At 30.0% G+C, this 21,893-nt stretch overlaps 1 protein-coding gene across 2 annotated transcripts in view; it reads right to left on the bottom strand.

Annotated features, from left to right (window-relative positions):
- Positions 1 to 21,893, bottom strand: part of LOC129909813 (chitin deacetylase 1) — a 74,837-nt gene that overhangs the window by 20,501 nt on the left and 32,443 nt on the right. For both annotated transcript variants that reach the window (XM_055986910.1, XM_055986911.1), the window contains exons 4-5: positions 20,849 to 20,976; positions 3,468 to 3,610 (exon numbers count right to left, since the gene is read on the bottom strand). In XM_055986910.1, the coding sequence (XP_055842885.1) occupies positions 3,468 to 3,610; positions 20,849 to 20,976 (271 nt within the window). The remainder of the gene's footprint in view (positions 1 to 3,467; positions 3,611 to 20,848; positions 20,977 to 21,893) is intronic.

Consider the following 21,893-nt stretch of genomic DNA (forward strand, 5'->3'; position numbering starts at 1 on the left):
TACAAAAATTACTGAGATGTAAAAGTTTACCAGGTTCTAAAGACAATTATTTTTCTTTTAATTACCGATTTTTAAAGTTATTTGAAATAACTGCCAAGTAAACAATAAAAAATTTTATTGATACGAATTTGAACCCAAACTTTAGAACTTGGTAAACTTTTACATCTCAGTATTTTTTGTGCCAGCATAATTTCAACATAGGAGAACTTGGCTCTTTTTTTAACAGAAATGTTTTTGTTGTGATTTCACTACTTTTTGCAAGGTATGGCTGAAGAATTGAATATCTCTATATTTGATGAAAATTCAGTGAAAATGTCTAAAATTCTCAAGTTTTAAATTTTTTCTTTTGTATGTACTACCATCTCTACCATTCTACCAAATTTCAAGATTCTACGATAATCAGAAATGCTCTATAATATTTGATGAAAATTCAGCGGAAATGGGCGAAAACCTCAAAATTTCGATTTTTCCCTTTGTATACACCACAAGTCCTATCATCGTGTTTCTACGATAGCTGGAAGTTCTCCATAATTTTGATGATCTGTCAGTGAGTCAGTTACGGTTTTTCTGATTTTTGAAACTACTCATTGTAAGAACCTGAAATTTTGTGAGGAGTTTGGTTTGGACCATCAGCTGAACAAATGTAGCGCGTTTGAAATTTCTAGCCTCTTTGGTATGGAAATTAGAGGGGGGTCGAAGCTGGCCTGAGTTGTTTCTTGTAAATAAGGGTGTAGTGAAAAAGTTGCTAGAGAACTTGGCTGGACACTACCGTGCCCATTTGATTATAAAATAATGTCTATTAAATTAAATGTGTGTTAACCTAAAAAACTCAAAATAAAACAAATTTGGAAAATTTTGGTTTTTATACAGGTCCAATGATTTTGCTTGATACGATCATTTTTTTTCTGAGAGCCTATTGAAAATCACTAAAAAAATCAAGAATTTTGTTTGTTCCTTTAATTTTTTGGGCTAGTGTATGTTTCAAGGAATAGGGTCACTGAGGCGTATGCGTGACATTTGTTTATAAAACCTCAATTACAACTGTAAAATTACTTCGCTTACCAAATAATTAAAAAAAAATGTTTTTATTGAATCTTTCAATTGATAGCTTTAACTGGTCGTTCACAATTTTACATGTTTGGGTTACACAGAGCTATATTTGAATGCTTTCATAATCTAGTAGCTAGAAATCTTTTCTTTTTGCTCTTTTTTATTAAGAAAGAAAAGATCGATAAATACTTTGGTACAAATTTTTCAAAAAAAACTAAGGTACAATTTCGGTAAAAAGGTTCCGTTGCTAAATTAAAAACTTGGGACTTTGACTTTCAAAGGCGAAAAAAGCTTTTATTTTATATCTCATTAGATGCTCTCTCTAAAGTGAGGAAAATAAATATTGAAAAAAAAAAAATCAAGTTCGCTGCTCAGCTCTTTTGTTTAAATCAGGTAAATTATTCTAACTTATTTTTATAAAACTAGTTTCATTTATTTTAACAAGATATATTATAGAAATTGATATATATGTTTATCATTCAAGAAATATAAATTTCGCTTCTGTAAGGCAACGCCATAAGCGCAGCGTAACATGTTTTTAAAGCCCGAATAAGTCTCTCAATAATAACAACATGAATTGATCTGATTTAAGTTTAAATAAGCATTTTATTTCAATATAGTTTGCTTTGGAAGGTTCACATCGTAAAATTAAACAAAATACATTTAAGAAGCAATAAAAAAATTTGTGAAAAACTTAATAAAAATTACACCAAATAATGACTTATTGACTGGTCAAGAATAACTGAAAGGTGTGAGGTCCTATTACAAAGCCATATTTGGGAAGAAAACCGATTTTCTTATTGCCATGAAAAAGTATCCTAATAGCCATTGGGTACCAAAAAACAATCACTCAAAAACGAGGAAGACATAATAACAGCAATGTAAGACTAGAATAGGCTATTATACGCCTTTTAAAATCAGAAAGCGCAAAGGAAAATAACTTTTCAACGTGGGTAACACACAAAATTTAACAACAAACAGTGAACCCCATGAAATACTCTTCAGTTCAGTATTCAGTACTGAAAAGGACTTTAAAAAGTCTAATGGGGTGTACTTTTTGATTTTAACATCAGATGTTGCTAAAGCTTGACGTAAAATATGACCCTGAAGAGAGCTTAAATAAATCACTTGTCAGAAAAACCATATTCTCTTTGAGAATCACCTATTACAACACGAAAATTACAATTCTGATGACCGAAGTAAGTAATTTACGACAATAACAAAAAATTTCATTTATATTAGCTTTGTTATATATTTTAAAGCCTCCCTTAAATTTGTTGTCTTCACAGAAAACTTTAAATTATATCTTGTCAAAAACTTTTCTTCTCTTCCTCCTCAATCCTCTTAGTTACAAAAATATAAAAAAAAAAAAAAAAAAAACAACAAACAACGGAGATATCCTTTAACTTTACGATGTCTGAATCCACTTGACTCCCCACAGTATTCCCGTTTTTTCCCTCTTTTCCACTCTTCGTTTTTTATTTCATTGTTGTTTTCTTTAACTTTTCACTCATTCGCAGTTTCATGTTAATTGAAATTTCCCAACGACCAAACCTTTAAATGGTTTATATGGCACGGGGTTACAGAAAAAGGACCCTCGACCATGGGAAAGTGTTGTTCAGATAAGGGAAATGAATGGCTTTGTCACTGCCATGAGTCCTGATGAAAATGATTTACATTTTTTTTTTATTTTTCTTTGTTTCAAGTGTTTTCTATGGTCAGGCTTTTTTAGCTCTTGCCATGTTATAAACGTTGCGGACATTGCTTGGACAAAAAGTTGAAGTGAATTTGTCAGAAAGTGACCAAAAATAATATAAAAGAGTCAAGTTTGAGTTGGACTTTTGTTTTTCTGGACATTTTGGGAGAGTATGTGTACATCGAACAAATTTGTTGTGTGTAAGAAGTTAAATATTTGGTATTTTTTTCGATTGTGTTGGACTTAAAATAGAAAATACAAAATGAAAAGGTAAATTTCAATTTTCACACTAGGCAATTAGGAAACATAAAAATCCTCTCATAAACCTTGAGAAAAAGAATCCGAATGAAAATAAGAGAGAAGAGCTACAATTTGGATTTCGCTGTATAGTTTTGTTGTTGATTTTTTTGTAATTTGAAAACAAGGAAAGCTTTCCACTTCAAATAATAAATTTCACTCATTGTTCCCAAGGAAAAAAATAAAAAAAAATTCAAAAAAAAAGGGAAAATGAATACTTTCAACATACAACCAATTACTCGGTTTTATTTACCATCGAGAGGAAACCATGCGACTGCTCTTTGGCTACAAGCCAAAATTCTTCTTCACTGAAAAGGCGGCTTAAATTACCTTTTTTTATACAAATTTTAATCTTTTCTTGTGTTTTCTTTTTTTTTCACTTTTTACTTTCTTTCTTTTATTACTTTTTTTTTTTTTTGCTTACCTGTATTCATGGGAAATAAAGAATGTTCCCTTAATTTCGCATCCATTTGGATTCTTCCTTTTTTTGTCGAAAATCTTTTTGTAATGTTCATAGTTATTCAAATTTACCGCACCGTCGAATGTTAGCAGAATCATTTGGGGAATCTGTAAGAATACAATTTAAAAGGAAAGAAATGAATAAATATGGAAATGTGTAGAAAGTAGAATAAAAAGAAAATCATTTAGCACAGTTTTTTTTTTGTTTGCTTCTTTTTCTATTTGGTGGAATTTTTGGAAAATTAGGCCAAGAGTTTGGTGGATTTTTGTCTATGATTAAGAGATTTTATTATTTGTAATAAAGTCACACAGCGACTAATGTTTGAAGGTTCCAGTTCGATTCCCAGCCTGGTCATGGTTTTTTTTATTTTTTTGCAGATTTTAAAACAATAAGTAAAACCCGATTGTTTTAATAAGGTTTCCTTCTTGGATGAAAACCATAGAGAAATCTTATTGTTTTTGTTCTATTTTATGTGGTCTATTTTTCTCTGTGTAATGGTTTTATTTTGGCAGTTAAAATTCGGTCATGTGATTTTGGAAAAAAAATTAAATGTTTAAATAAAGAATCGCATGCGATTCATAGCAATATTTACAAAAGATGTACCCAAAAAAATTTTCAAATGATCAGGAAATGTAATTTTTTTTTTTAATGTAAACAAGAGAATTCTTAATGCCGATGTGGGACCTAGTTCTTATTTAGGTGGAATTTGATTCAATTCAACCTGAGTTGCAAAATAAATCTTTCAACCAAACACTACAACTCAAAAGCTATCTACATATACCTCCACCTAACCCAATAATTTGAACTTCAAATTAACAAAAAATCTGCATTAAAAATAAAATCAATGAAAAAATGTGTGCAAGTGTATCAAAATTGTAAAAAATTTGACGAATTGATTTTTTTTAATGCAGAAAGTTTTTGTATCTGTCAAGCAAGCGTCAAAATACAATCAAATTCTTCATATTTAAATTTTGATTGTTTTCACGTTTTTTTATTTCATCAACATATTTTGGACATGACGGAGTTTAAATATAAAAATATTGAACTTTTTGAAAAGGTTTCAAGGAGCTCCTTATTTGGTCACCATTGCTGTGCCAATCCAGAAACAGGATCCTTCATGTCATCAGTTTTTCCTTAAGACTTAATAGAATTTTCTTAAAAAAAAACAAGAGCTGCTTTACATACATTCATATGAGTGTGAAAAAATATTGAAAAATTGATCTTTACGGAATTTACCGTGTAAACTACCTACAATTTTTGAAGCTGAAAACTTTCTGTTGGAAACTCTGTTTATCATCAACTGTTGGCGTTGATGAGGCTTCAAAGTCAAATTATTTACGATTTGAAACTCTTTTGAAGAGTCAAAACAGGACACATTGTTTTGGAGAAACTGATTTTGAAAGCTGTTGTATTTGTGTTATGTATTCCGTTTAAATAAAATGTACGACTGGGTCGAACGTCCTTGAATGTTAAAAGTTTCTTGGAATACGAAAGCTTTTAAATATTTTTTATAATTTTTTTTATAAAATTAAAATAAAAAACTTAAAAATTAATATAATGTTAAAATTAATATAAAATTTGGTTATTATAAAATTGAAATAAGAAACTTAACAAATAAATATAAAATTTGGTTGAAGGTTGCAAAAAAATTTATTTCCTTAAAAGCTTTCGAGCTTCAAATGAATAATACCAAATTATTCAGAAAAAAAAAATGCCATTAATAAAGTAAATTTAAATTGGGTACGTTCAGGAAATATTAGGGACTAGATAGTTTGGCAACGTCATTTTCTGAACGGAAATTTGAGTAAATTGACTAAATTAATTTGTATATGATGTTATTGTCAAATTTCGAAACTTACTTAAGAATTTTACAGATCGCATGGTGCAGACACCAAATTTCACTTTACTTTAATAAATAAATAAAACTAATTATGTATAACCGATAGGTAATGCACTTTTTACTCGTTTTTCACATAAATAGATTTAATTCAGTTAACATAATTCTGTAATTAAAAACAATCAGCTGTCATGTTGACAAAAAAACTTTCCTAAATTTGTAGGAAAAATTTTCTTGCCTAATTTTCCAGTTAGCTTTCCAATAAAATTACCTAAATTGGAAGGATTTTTTTTGACAGTTGACCAATCAGAGACCGAGAAATTACCTAAATATTTAGTCCCTAACGTTTCTGAACCTGCCTATTTAAACATAAAAACAAAGTTTCAATAAAGTCTTGAGCCTTTTTTAAAAAATAGATTTTTCAAAAACAAAATTTGATTTTTTTAAAATCAAAAAACAATTTCTCAAAAGAAAAAAGACCAACTAAAACAAGGCCATTCTGTATAAAATCAAGCGGATTTCTGTATGATTTTTCTTTAAGAAGACTTCAGTCATAAATTAAGCGGACAAATCTTCTTCTATTCTATTGAATGTGCTAATTTAAAAGAATTCACTTAATTTAAGAAGAAGCTAGCAACTACATAGGATCGATCCTAAAACTCTTGGGAGTGTTTTACCATCAGGCATCTCACTGTTACGATAAACTGCAACTCAAGCTGAAGTCCTATGAAAATTTTAAAAATTTTGTTTAAAATGTTTCAACTACCAAACATTAAGACGATTTCCAAATTAATCTTAAATGATTCACTTTTTTCAAGAATATCTTTTAATAATAAGACGTATTCATATAGAATTAATATGGAATTTTTTCATTTTTAATCGATTTTTTTAAGACAAAAATTCTTTTAAGTCTATTATTTACACATTTTTTCAACACGATGTTATTAAACCGGAGTTTGAAGAAATTGTTCTAATAAACCTTGTCTCCTTACTAAAGAATTCATTATCTTCTGATCCAAATGGTCTTTAAGCTTATCCGCTAGTTTATCTATTTTTAACTTATCAATATTCTAACCTAGTATTAGTTTGCCATCACTGGAATATTTATATGTCTTTTATATTTTACTGCAAACGATCAACTCATAGTATCTATCTTTTGACATGATTCAATCTACCTACCATTCTTAAGATCCTTAGATTAACTTTTTAAATTAGACATACATAATTCAAGCTGAACATTAATATGAATAGGAAATTATTTTTACATAAAAACAGATCAAGAGTATTTTCTTTCACTTTTTTCATTTGAAAAAATTTCAATTTAATCACGCAAATAGAACACTAACCTAAAACTTAAAAAAAAAAAAACAATAAGCGTTTTTGCAATTCTTTAAACCAAAAAAGACAAATTCCGTGAATTCAAAGAAAATCATTATTCATCGCCCAATTCTTATAAAATAAAATTTCGTTCAAACATCACATTGGTATAGACTTTATCGTTCTATGAATTTCAAATCCCATTGAAGCATAATATAAACTTCATGACCGGTCACCAGCGACCATCATCATCGTTGAACGTTTTAAAAAAAAATAAAAAAAAAAAAAAGAAATATCAGTTGAATATTAAGTTCGATCAAGGATATCCGGCTTGAAACAACAACAATAACAACAAATTCCGCTGATGGAGACAGTGCAGCAGCACTTCAACCATACCATAACGACGACAACGATATTGGATTATGCCAATGAATGAGTAAAACTATTTCAATTTTCACTCTTCCCATGGATGTTGTTGGAGAAATCGAGAGAGAGTATAGCATAGGCAAAAAGAAGAATTACCATCATAGCCACACGATACGCGCTAGGACCAAACGAAGCACTAATTCTGCATTGCCATCGATATAAAGTGCAACGAGTTTTAAGACTACAGAACGAGCCATGAGAACGACAGCAACCAGCGGGTGGGCGGGCATTGGTCGTGGACAGACGACACGATGACGATGATGTTGGGATGAATGTGATTGGTTGAATGCATTTCTAATGCCATCCAATTTCATTTAGTGCCACAAATGTGGGTCATCAGTGGTATTAAGAATCAGGATTCACGAGAGGAACCACCATCATCATCATCGTCATCGTCGATTGCATTGGCAAACAAATCGCGTGAGGAAACGCGAACTTGCATATCCTTTTTGTCGTCGGAATTTGCGCTGATTCGTGATTGAAGTTTTTCCCAAGAATGTCCTTCGCTTATAGACAGACAGACAGAGACAGGCCGACATAAGCAAAAGGATGCCAGTTTTGTCGACAGTCGATTTAGAATATTATACGCTCGTTAATCTTGAATCGGATGATTATGATGGCGAAGAAGCATTTGGAATCCTAGAATCACATGACCATGCTCTCACTTGCAATTTCCATACAGCCAAAGACCAATCGACCAATACCACGAGTCTAGGCAATGAAAAGTTGAGTGGTATAGGAAGCGCGAGGGTGAGGATAATGATGGCCAATGGATAAGGAATTGGAAGTGATTTTGCATTTTGTTTGAGGCAGATCGAAAACAACATCTGGCAAGGTTCGTGTAGTGCATGCAATGAAATAGCCAGCGTTGTTTATTTTTGTCCCTTGCTCGTCCTCCGTTAAACGTCGTCGTTGGTCGTCAATGTCGGATTTGTCCTAGCAGTTTGCTTTAGCTACTCCATCGGAATCTATATGAGGATTATTGAAATTGATTTCAAAATGCATCCGCACTAAGTGATAATGCGAAGCATTTGGTAGAGGGAACTTTCAATGAGAGTAATGGAATTGATTTAGATAGAAGAAGCATTTGCAGTTTGTGTATTTATTCGATTTGTGGAAGAGATTATGGGACCAGTTAACGGGACTAAATGGGACTAAATAAATATGTATTTTTTGGTTCGAAATGTATAAAGAAACTTAACTATATTTTCGATATATGAATGACAAAACTTTTTGAGTCTTATCTATTAGGTATGTCGATGTTGGTTTTAAATCAAACAAAATATTATATTGGGTACTTTGTTTATTCGTATTTCATTTGGAAAAGTTCATGTTTATAATTTTGAGAAGTATTTGCGAATAATTTTAATAAATCATTGTGTAAACGAAAGAGCTGATTTGCGAACTTTAGAAAAGAAAGTATCGAATTTAATATATAATTACACTCATGATTGGCAGGATTAACATATAATGAGAGTTGTAAAGTGACCCAGGAGATTCTTCAATATTAAAATAAATGGAATTTCACAAGAATTTGCATCTATAAGTGTCCTATAGAGTTTAACTAAGAACGATTTTCTTATTTGGATGTCATACAACTATTTACTTAAGCCACACTAATATCGACCTGTCAGACTGTTGACCAAAGGCTTCAAACGTTCACTTAATAGTGTTGGGAGTATCTTATAGTTATGTTAAGGAAAAGTTGGAGTCGTTTGGAGGGTCTCTTTTCATTATTGAAGCTAAATGTTATTTGGGATATCATCGTTTTTTAGAAAATCTTCCAAAAACTTAACAAAGAATATGGTGTTTGGGGTTATAATAAAAAAAAAAAAAAAATTACTGTTCTTTTTCCAAAGCTAAAAAAATTATGTCTTTCTTTTTTAAAGAATCCTCAAAGATAACTAGATTTAAAGTAAATCAAAAGGTTTGTTCCTTTTGTTAATACTTAATCCAAAGTATAAATTTTTTTTTTTTTGAAATATAAATCTACAGTAAGAAAAAAAAAACAATTCCATTCACATTTGGAAAAAATCATTAAGAAAGTCAATAGTCTTTTTTTTTCATTCCTCCATAAAAGCCCATTTATCACAAAACGATTAAATCTAATAGACCATCCAAGTTCAAGAGTTCAAATACAACATCAACCCTATTCAGTTTACTTCTTCTCTTTCCAAAAATCATTTATTACAAAATTAATGAATGTTCAAATATACCCTCTACCACCTTCATTATAATACTTCTCAAATCCGAAAATAACCAACAGGGCCGTCTTTAACTATCCTGGGGCCCTTGGGCACACAAGAATTTGGGGCCCTTTTGGAAAAAATAAGTACAATGGTTGGCTTAAAGGCAATGGTTATGGTTAAAAAGGGATGCCAATATATCGTTTCATATAAAGTAAAGGCGGTGCCAATAATACATGGATCGAGACATCAATCGTTGCCACTACCAATAATTGTACCCTGTATCCGTTATATGAAGGTTTCAGTTTGAAGAATTTTAAAAAAGAGCTCAAACGGATTGATAGATTTGCTAAAAACTCGGTACAGACGATTTCTACGTAATTTTCAAGAGCCGTTTTTTTTATTTTTTGCCTTTTTATTTTAATGTCTCTTTTTCAAAGGATATCTCCAATATAAAGTTTTCGAGATATTGCAATTTTCTCAAAAACGGATAACGATTTTGCTTTGAAAAAAAAAAAAATATGTTTTGCTGCAAATAAGGCCGCACTTTTGAAAGAAGAAAAATATTTTTTGGACCGTTATTAACGGTACCTATGTACTTGCCATAGAACCGATTTCTTAATGAAAACGACACAACCGATTTTAATGAAAATTTTTACATAAAAAGGTTTATACTGATATTAAAACTAAGAAAACTTAAAAAAAATCATTTTGGATTAAACAAAAAAAATTAATTTTTTTTTTGAAAAACAATTTTTTTAAAAGTTATTCAATGAATTTTATGTGTCAATCTTTAAATACGAGAGCAATTCGCAATTCGAATTAAAACCATTGTACCATGGCGTTTTCCATTGAACCAAAACATTGATGTACCGTCGACGAGCCGGCAATACTTTTTTCTCAAACGTTTTCCAACGGAAAAAGTATTGATGTTTTTTGCCGACGAATTGATTCTTTTTCGTCTTTTAATACGAATCTACTCATATTTTTACACTGACTTTAACACGCACTACAAAAATGACAGTTTTGCAAACTTTAAACGAAATTATTATTTAAGGAAAAAGATAATGGAAGAGAATTCGTTGTTTTTATTAATAAATAATAAATAACACTGGTTAATAAAATTAAACTTTTTTTTTTGTTGCCGGAACAAAAATATACTTTTCTGAAGGTTTTCGGTGTGCTGAATTTGAATCCGAAGTCAGAGAAAATTGATCAGCCCCCGTTTTTGAAATATTATTACCGTTAGAAAATCCTACTTCGGACTACTTCGGACCTTATTCTTTTATATAATTAAATTTATATTTAGTAACATATTTAGTAACGGTTTCTATAAGAACTGTTTTCCTTCTTTCAAGACCTGTTTAAATCTTTCCGATATCTTTTTTACTGCCCGAGATATCTTCGGTTGTTTGGCTCATTATATCTACCATAGAAATTATAACGTCATTATCTCCTTTATGATATATGAAGCCAAAGCCACTAACTTCATTTTAAGATATCTCGTGCAATAACAAAGATATCGGAAAGATTTAAAAAGTTCTTGAAAGAAGGAAAATAGTTCTTATCGAAACCGCTAAATGTCTTCTAATAATTTTTCTTATATTAAAGAATAAGGAAGAATATTTCAAAAACGGGAGCTGGTCAATTTTTTCTGACTTCGGATTCAAGTTCAGCACACTGAAAACCTTCAGAAAAGTATATTTTTGTTTCGGCAACAGAACCCTTGTTAACCAGTGTAATCTTACCTACAGTGGAAAAAAAAGGTATTTTTCTTGTTTTTTGAAAATATTATTGTATTATTTTTTTTTTTGAAAATTGAATTTGGGTTTGGTGGTTTGGATTTAAAATTTTGTCCGCATACAACGCAACATAGTTTGTTTTATTTTTGAAAACATATATTTTCCGTATAGGTGTAGAAAAAAATTTATTTGATTGTTTGGTTGCCATATAAAAACTAAAATTTTTTGGTAGATGGTCTGACCGACAAAAATGTTTTGAGAATATAATTTTCATTCCTTCGGGGCCCCCCTGAGAATGGGGGCCCTGGGCACGGGCCCCGTGTGCCCTTATGGTAAAGACGGCATTGATAACCAACACACTTATACACGTGTCGTATATTAAAGTAATATACTCATTTTGAGAGAAAATCCATATTATTTAAGTATATTTCAGTATCCTTTTTCTATCACAGCAAAAAAAAAAAAATAAAGTAAAAGTGAAAAAAGATGAAACCTAGATCTCTCCTGTCAATGCACAACAAAAACCATGACTAAGCTAAGGAGCAAGGTATAGCTAGCTAGCTAGCTGCCAACCTTTCAAAAGACCACATTATCAACAGCGGTCATCTTTTCTCAATTGTTCACTTCACTTTGTTCCCTAGCTCAATTTTTTTCTTCTTCTTCTACTTTTTTTCGTTTTTTTTTTTCATCCTCAAGCCGCCTGACATATCCTGTCCATCTATCTGGTCCTTCAATTTCTTATCCCCTTTTGATTGTTCGTTCCTCCAGGGTATGAAAAAAAAAGAAAAGGATTTTTTTTCAAAAAAAAAAAAAAAAAAAAAAAAAAATGAACAACCTAGAGAAAGGATAACAAATGGAGCAAAAATCCAATTATAATCATGTAATATCCCTTTTCAGGTGGTTAGTCACCACACACACTTAATGGCAAAGAAATGAGAGGGAAAAGTATTGGATCATCAGCGAGAACCATCAATTACAGGTTTTCACATTGTACTGGCGACGGTGGTGATGGTGGATGCCTTTCTGGACAAAGCATTTTCCCTTTTCCCCTTTTTTTTTCTCTACCCCTCTGTTAAGGATGATCTGGGCCATTTTCACTCTTGTAATTAGATGGTCTTCTTAGCTTATTTTTTTTTCTACTAACTCTTTCATCAGAATGGTTTAGCTATGTTTACAGGATACATGATATTAACTCTTTGCAAAAGAGAGATGCCTTTCAATTGAGGATAATTTCCGATTAAATAACGTATCCTTCGTTGGAAGTCCTTTCTAAAATAATTTTCTTTTTTTTTATGTATTTTTTTTTTTTTTCCTTTGGGAAAAGTATTGTGATCGAAGAAGAAAATACTATTCTTCGTCGTCCAATACTTCCGATGACCGACCGACCGACGACGACGACGATGAAAGATTTCGTCCCATGATTGTTTCCTTTTCTACCTCTTCCTGTTCGATGAGGGATAAAAAAAGTTCCTTTCTATTGTTCACACCGGTGATTGTTGCTTATATTAAACTCATTGAATCGGAGGATAATTAGAAATCGATCCATACTGTCCCATCTTTACGTGGGTAGCTGGGAAAGATGACTTCAGGGCCCAGAGATGGATATTATTAAATTCAAATTCATAAAAACGATTTATCGAAATATCGATATTCTTTCAAAAAGTATCGATATTTGTCGTCAATTTTTTTCCACTGTGATATATCGATTAATTAAAATTTAGCTGCCAATTATATCGATATCGATGATTTTTGTAAATTTCGATAGCATTTTCAATCGATAAGATATAGGTATCTATCGATTTATTTTTTCGATTATTTTATAATTTTTAATATAAAATCCAGAATTGGTTTTCTCTTTTTATACGGTTTCACGGGCTCTTTCATTACTTAAGACGGTCCTGTCTAAATTCATTTTGTATTCCCCATCACCCTTTGAAGATGCCAATTGTTTTGTATAATTCCCCTTTGTTTAACTTTGTGGTTGCAAACCACACGAAAGGACGAACGACAGCCATTTGCTTGTTGTCCACTTTTCGCCTGCAGTGCAAGGCGCATTGAACGATTAGCGGTTACAATGTTTGGTTAGTCATCGATATTTACCCTAGTATTATTACTGTCAATTATAGGTATTTGACCATTTAATGGGGTGTAGGCTAAAAAACACCCGCTTTTAGACTTGTTGGTAAATATAATAAAGTAAATTCTTTTAAGAACAAATAATTCCAATTAACTTGATGAATTTTGATGGATTTATTTGATAAAATTTCACCGATTGTGGTGGTTTTTAGAAGCTTTATTATTAAAATATATTGATCTCTCATCCATATCATGCGGAATGTGTTCAATAATTCCAGTTGAATGATTTATTTGTAATATTAATAATTCAATCGAATTTCCAAGCAATTTATATTAAAGTTTTTTTTTTGTTTTGTAATGAGAATTACTCGTAAACATATTATGTTGAATATAGATATTAACATGAATTTAATAGTTTTTGACTTTTAATTATGTTAAAATACTCATTATATTGATAATTATCACTATAGTATTTCTTCACCACATGACAAGAACTGACTGTTCAGTATTATTAACAACAAAAATTTGGTACTATCAATGGATTCTAATACACTTATGACCGCTTAACCTGCAATATAGGAAGTAAACAAATGCTCAAGATATAGCCGACACATTAATAGGAATTTCATGCAAACAAAATGGTTGCTTCGTGGTTTGGGATTCAAAACCTTTGTCAAGACAAAAAAGTACCTAGAGACATTTGAGGCTATGAGAGCAATAGTGGCGTAACCGGTTTTTTTTTTCAAAAATGAGTTTTTCATAAAAACTTGGTCTCTTAATATATCTACTTTATTACAAAAATAGATTTATGCAGCTAGATACATTTAGAACTAGATGGCACTCAAAAAAGTGTTGTTTTGAAAAACCCTGTATCTTAAATCACTCGTAGCTCAAAACTTCCTCTTTGTGGCTTACGCCACTATTGTTCTCATAGCCTCATTTATGATCATTAATAATCGAAAACAAAAATTGTGTCACTAATCTCCAATCTTTTTGAAAAAGAAATCAACAAAATATTAAAAACTTTGCAAACATCTGTGTTTCTACCGAATGAATTAGCAGAATATTGGAAAAGTTATGCTTTTTAAAAACTTGATCATGAAAACATGCAATTCGGCTCCTGAGAGAAACATAGGATAATGGTTTCACTGTAATAGTAACAATCATTTTATCAGCACTGATTAATATCGAGACTCATGACAATCTAACTTTTTTGTTTGAAGAACTGGATAAGCTCCAAAATTCAAACATTTCCTACAGCCTGATGGCACCTGATGAACTTGTTCAGAAAAACTACGAGAATCAGAATTGTTTGCAATTTTTTGTGCAAGAATAAAAATGGTCTCAATTTTTTTCATTAGAGAAGTACTTTGAATGCTACATTGCAGTCAGCAGTTATTATCGAAGTTATAATAAAGCTTATTTGAAATAGTTAACTGACTAGTACCTACACTGAAAATAATAAATTTCGTAAAATTACGAAAATTGTTTCATACAACGAAACTTTCGTTGGCTCAACGAAAATATGTAATTTTTCGTAATATGAAAACCTTCTTTACTTAATGAAAACATTTCATAAACCTTTTCTCCCTTTTTAGAGTCAAAAAATCTAATTTAATGAAAATATTCATCACTTAACGAAAAATTTCATACTCATTTTTACGGAAAAAAATTGTTTAAAAAATTAATTTTTTAGTATTTTGATCAAAGTTTTCATTAAGTTACGAAATAATTCATCAACTTATAAAACTCAACATTAGCTAACAAAAATTTTCATCAGTTTATGAAAATAAATAATTTTTTTATGAAAACTCTTCATATACTAATGAAACATTACGTCAGCTTATGCAAAAATACATCAGTTAACGAAAATAAATCGTTACTTTACATAAAAAAAACGTAGACTAACGAGAGCACTCGTATTTTCTTTTCTTGTGTGTATTTCTGGTAGTTTAAATTCAACCGCGAAAGTGCGAAAACTTATTAAGCGGTATAAAAAAGTGGTGTTTTTATAACCAAGCGCTTATTATTTCAGATTCAAAAGATGTCAACCTAAGGGGTACATAATTCCGAACCAAAAAACCCAAATATTCATTTATGTACCTCCTTAAGAAGAGTAGATATATTTTTCCAGGTTTTTCATGATTTTAATTTAATTTTTTTATTCCATGTATTGAATTTAGAATATCCCGTATCCCCCGTGAATAAAAATTCAAAAATTAAAATTCAAAACATGCTTTTTTAATGGTTAAAAAATTTATCTCCACTCCACTTTTTTTTTAATTTCAGGTTTAAATTCCAAATTTTAGGGAAGAAAAATGAACGAAAAATTTCGTAGGCTTACGAAAAAATTCGTAGGATTACGAAAATAAAGTAAGTATAATCTACTAAAAGAATAATTAGTACAACGAAAAGTTTCGTTAGCTAACGAATATTTTTTCGTAATTAATTAAAATATTCGTTAAATTAATGAAAAAATTCGTTAGCTTACGAAAGTTTACGTTGATTGATGAAAAAAATTCGTAAAGTGATGTAAAAATTCATTAATTCTCGATCAAAAATTTTTATGAAAAATTTCATTAAAATACGACAGTTTTCGTTAATTGATGAAGTTTTTCGTTAACGTATGAAAGCCATTTCGTTGAGCCAATTAAATTTTTCATCGGCTGAAAATTAATTAAATTTTCGTTGGCTCAACGAATTTTTTCGTTGTATTTACGTAAGGATTTGGTTCAGTGTATCTTGTTTTAAAAAAATTTAATTGCAATACTTTTTAACTGTTTTGGTTAAGGGGGGAAATCCCTCTGGACGATAGCTTTTTCAATAATTTTTTTTTGGAAAACTGAAAGCATTTATTGAAATTTGGAAAAGTATGTGATATTATTGACATTATGAAGTATTGATACAATGTTTTTTGAAGTGCAAAAAAAAACAAAATGGCGGATCTACAGCTCTTTAAAGTTGACGTCTCGAGTTTGCGCCGTGCAATGCCCAGGTCCAGAAAATTATTTATAATCAAAAAAGAAATTTTTTTCCAATAAAATATATTTATACGCATTGCATGAACCTAAATTTAGTAGAAAAAAGTGTAGGTAAAATAAAAATTAGATAATAAAAAAACAAAAAACACAATAATTTTTTATAAAAAAAACTCGTTCCGCCATTTCTTGTATTTATTTCTTATTTTCGGCTCTGTAATTAGTTAATTTTCAAATGGAAAAGAGGATCAAAACTTGAAAAGTTCATAAAATGAGTTCAAAAATGTTAACTATGCAAAATACTCTTGCATGCGCATGATTAAAACCTATATTTCCTATAAGTTTGAGATTTTTTGCAGGCTTTTAAAAATTCGAAAAAAAATAAAAGACTAGGTACTAAAAAATGTCCCTAAAAACTAGGTTGTTTTTCAAAAATTTTTATTTCAAAATACAGGGCCTATGAAAAAAATCCATTTCAGACCCCTAATTTTTTTTTTAATATCTTTTTCATGGTGTAACTCAAATTTCTGTGCAAAATTTTGTGTACCTCTAATTAGTCTTTTGTCGAAGGTCTATGACTGCAAAAAAACCTTCACAACTTGGTTTTGAAATTTTTTTTGAATTTTTTCAATACCTTTTTTAACTATTTAATAAATTTGTCTATTATTTCAATGTCTCTTTTTTCAATGTCGTGTTACCCCTATTTACCCTATAAAATCAAAATTTTTTTTTGTTTTAAACCTTCTCCTCTTATGCCTCTTTGATTTAAAAAAAAAATATTAAGAAAATAAGTCAGCCGGTGTGGCCGGTTAGCGAACGTACACAAAACCAAACTTTCTCAAGTAGCACACTGGTGTATAAATTGGTGTAAATTCATTAATTTTGGTGTAAATTGAGAAAATTGAAAAAATATGGTGTATTTTTCAAATTAAGTGGAATAAAAATTATACCACTGTGTTTTTTTGTACAAAATTTCAACATTTTTTTAATATTCCGTGCAAAAAATACACCGATACACTGAAAATAATAAATTTCGTAAAATTACGAAAATCGTTTCATACACTACATTTTCGTTGGCCCAACGAAACTTTCGTTGGCTCAACGAAAATATGTAATTTTTCGTAATATGAAAACCTTCATCAATAAATGAAAACGTTTCATACACTTTTTCTCCCTTTTTAGTGCCAAAAAATCCAATTCAATGAAAAGATTCATCAATTTACGAAAAATTTTATACTCATAATTTTAAGAATAAAAATAAGAATTTTTTCCTTACTTTATTAAAGTTTTAATTAAGTAACGAAAAAATTCATTAACTTATGAAATTCAACATTAACTAACGAAAATCTTCATAAGCTTATGAAAATTCTTCATATACTAATGAAATATTACATTGGCTTATAAAAAAATACATCAGTTAACGAAAAAAATCGTTGCCTTACAAAAAAAAACGTAGACTTGGGTGCATTTCTGTTTTAATGATTAAAAATTGAATCTCGCTTTATATAGTTCACATTAGGTTTTTGTTTAAAAATCTATGTAAGCTGAGCTGAATATAAAAAATATTTGCGTATTGACAAGGTGTCTCACGATAAGTCGGACTCATCAGTTGACTTAAGTGAGCTCCACCGGGTCGAAACGCCAATTTTTGGTTTAAACTATATTAAATTAATAATTTAAAAAGTCCATTAAAAAAATACAATTAATACAACGAAGAGTTTCGTTAGCAAACAAATATTTTTTCGTAATTTAATAAAAATGTTCATTAAATTTACGAAAAAATTCGTTAGCTAACGAAAGTTCTTTCATAAATTAATCAAAAAATACATTGACTAAAGAAAAATATCACCGTGGTTAATTAAATTTTACGTTAATCGATGAAAAATTTCGTAAAGTGATGTAAAAATTCATTAACTCTCGATCAAAAATTTTTATGAAAAATTTCATTAAAATACTACAGTTTTCGTTGATTGATGAAGTTCTTCGTTAACGTATGAAAGCCATTTCGTTGAGCCAATTAAATTTTTCATCGGCTGAAAATTAATTAAATTTTCGTTGGCTCAACGAATTTTTTCGTTGTATTTACGTAAGGATTTGGTTCAGTGTACTCGGTTGTTTTTAAAATATACAATTAATGGTGCATAAAATTAATCGATTCTGAAATCAACCAAAACGGTATATTTTGTACACTGTCTTTGGTGTAGGAAATACATCCTGTGGACATAAAATTCACCAGACTGCATAAGTGGGAGATTTAAAAAATGAAGACAGCGATTAATTATTTTACTATAATAGTATATAATATCGACCTAATAACCCCGCATTCTTAGTTTTTTCGATTCGTTTATATTATATTATTAAAGAACTCTTCAAAAAAAAATGTAAAGACGACAAAAAAAATTATAATTTTTGAAAAACTGATTTTTAAAATCGAAAAAAAATCATTAATTCATTGAAATTTTTGAGGCGCTCGATTTTTAGACGGGGTAGTATCTAAAATCAGTAGACAAAATGTGTTTCGTTCTTAAATTAGGCACTCAAATTCATATTTAATCATTAGTTTCTTATTATTGTGATGGTGAATAGAAATTCATTTTCATTTCAAACTGTTTGAGGTAAAAAATAAACTTTGGTTCAAATTATAAATCAGAATAATTTAAATGGTGTATTTTTTCCATAGATTTATTTGGTTATTTTTTTCAATTTCAAAGGAAAATTATAATTATAATTATCACCAAAAACCAGATCATTTTTTATACCACTAGCGCTATTTATATACCAAAATTGGTGTAATTTTTTAAACAGTGGTGTTTTTTATATACGAGAAAATGGTATATTTTTTATATTCAAAATGTATATCACGAAAGTGCAAAAAATACTCCAAATATTTTGGTGTATTTTAGACTTTTGTGCTACTTGAGTTAATATATAGATTGTTAAAAAAAATATTTATTATACAAATTTTATTGAACTTTTAGGCTCATGCAATGGCCAATAAATTAAAAAGTAATTTAAAAGCTTCATTAGTTTTTGAGTTACGTTGCACGGCGCGGAAAAAAACGCGTTTCGAGGAAAAAGCGTTTAAAGTTTTCGTTTTCGTACTGTGGTAGGTTCGGAGGGCTAGGTTTCGGGACTATCTAGGGGCTTTTGAGGCTTCATTTAAAGCTTAGACCACTGAAAATAGTTTCTTCGGTTGATAAATGAATTTAGGTATTAGGCAAAAAAAAATTAATGCAAAAATAAAAATTTCCAGAGGGATTTCCCCCCTTAAATTTCTAAATCTCTATGGAAATTGACGGAAGTCCATTTATTGAAAGGATTTTACCATATTTCTTTGACTTTATTATTCAATTTTAAATTTTTAAAAACAAGTAAATTCAACTTTAATAAGCTTTATAATAAGAATATAAGTTTAAACGGTTAACTGTTTTCTTTTTTTTGTCTGCAGTTCAAAAACTTAGTTACGGAAATAACTTGAAATTAGTAACTAATTTCTTTGATTTCTACTGCATTGACTGCATTGATTGCTCTAAACCAGCTCTTGAAAAGCTCTGAAAATTATCTTTAAACGAGTTTCAAAAAAATTAAACAAAGAAATGTACCTAACAAAATAAATTAAACCAATGCAGGTTTGAATAGGTTATTTCCTAAACCATTTTTCATAATAAATCATCAACAAATTCAATATTTGTCTTATGTACCAATAAAGACATATCTCTCGCTTTTGAAATACCAACTTGAAAGTTGACAATTTATCCTTATTCAAAAATAGCAAATTTTCAAAAGTCTTCTTAATATGTTTATAAATTTCCAAAAATATGGAAATTTGTTTAGTTAGAGTATAGTCAACTTTATATTGTTCTTCTCCTGATGATGCTTTCATTTATATCATCATCATCATCATCTAGCACACAGGATAAGATTAATATCCTGCTGAGTAATATGACATTTTGTAGTATTTGCCTGTCAGTTCAATACGTCACCATTTATACTGACTATTAGACTGTTGCCCAATGCTATTTGACTTTTTGTCAAAGTCCATGGATCTCATCTCAAAATCTAAGGTCCTTCTCTGTAAGTAGTATTTGTATGTACAAGGATGATATGAAGTATAAAAGAAGAAGAAGATAAACCTTCTATTGCACATTTCAATTCTTTCCATATCTCTTTTTGTAGCAGTAAGAGAAATGAAATGAATAAAAGGACTAGATGAATACTGACTGAAGTTACAGTTTGGAGAGATGCTGGGTCCTGTGTGTGGAATGGTGGTTTATATGCACAAAACTAACATCCACAGGATTTATCCTTAATTAAAAGTGTGTCTCATCCTATTTCCTTTTTCGATTGTACACAAGGATTCCCATACCTTATATCTATGTGTCTCGATGAATGTTTGGAGTTAGTATATAACTATATTCCCTCTAGACTGATGACTATACAATGATGATGATGATGACAGACAGGACAGAGCAGTGAGGAAGAAGAAGCAAAGGAATGTCATTTCAAAAGTTTCATCTTCTTCCATTTGAGTGTGGTAATGGTAAAGATGTTAGTCTTAACTATGGTTCGGAGCTCATAAATAAATTACACAAAACAAAAACAAAAAAAAAAACTAGTTTATGTAACTCTGAATGACAGCTTCCCAGTCATCGTTCTAATCCCTCTTATTCTTGCCCATCACTGTGCACCTCTCAGAAAAATCAATAACAACTTGTATCTATTAATATCCTGAGGAATCTGTGTGTTCATATATGCACAAGAGAGGATGCATTTTATAACTTACCTTTTCGAGTTCGAGATCACCAGGAATACGGGTGCCATCCTTTGAACAGAAACAATATGGCAATTCACATTGAGCTGGATCACACTTTAGAGCCAAGTCCACTGGAGCATCTGTTTTTGGTGCTGGAGCTGTGTCAATCAGGATGAAAAAGAAGAAGGAGAAGAAAGGCATATTTCAATAAAACAATTTGTTTTGCAAAAAAAAAAAATATAAACACACACATAAACAAATTCTTAGTAAAATCTCTGTCAAGGATTTTTGGGGATAAAATTTGATGAAATTTTGAATTTTCACTCCTGCAAAAGAGTCCTGGCGTAGAGAGAAGAGAATGATTTTCAGGAAATAAACAAAAAACTTCATGCAAATACTATGTATGTATATTATTTCGTCTGAAGTTGGGGGGTGAATGGAGTTTGGGGGTGTGCATCAACAGTTCTAAGCCCCTTTGCTAGGCAGATTGAAAAATAATAGACGCAGAGGGAATACACCATCCCAACATGTTTATCCACTTTATAAGTGTGTGCATTTTGTTCCTATATTCCAAGGAGCATATATAAACTAGGGGATGATGATGATGGTAGCGAGGGTGGCTGTCTGATGGGCGGTTAAACATTTTGAGTCGTTTTGTCTAAATTGATTGTCGGAAGCGATAAATGTTTAAACATCCATTTTCTGTCAAGTTGTTACTCAATATTTATCTCTTTCTTCCTCTATCATTTTTTTTTCTTGTTTTTTTGTTTTTATCCTCTTTGATTTGTTTGTTTTTTTTTTTTTTATTTTATATTTCCTTATAACTGTGTGTTATAGGTGGTTTTATGTTATTTTATTTTTTTTTATGATGATGCAAAATAAAAATAAATATATACGAAATAGGGTTGTGGTTTTTTTTTTTGGGGTTTGGATTTGGGGATTCGGGACCGAGAAAAGTTATATATTTTTTGTATTCATATTTCAAAATAATCTTGAAAGTTAAAATAGAAAGAAAAATACATCTAGACATTCACTTTAGTCCCATCAGCTTTGTGTTTACATAATTTTTTATTGG

The sequence above is a fragment of the Episyrphus balteatus genome, chromosome 2, assembly GCF_945859705.1.
Source record: "Episyrphus balteatus chromosome 2, idEpiBalt1.1, whole genome shotgun sequence".
NCBI lineage: Eukaryota > Metazoa > Arthropoda > Insecta > Diptera > Syrphidae > Episyrphus > Episyrphus balteatus.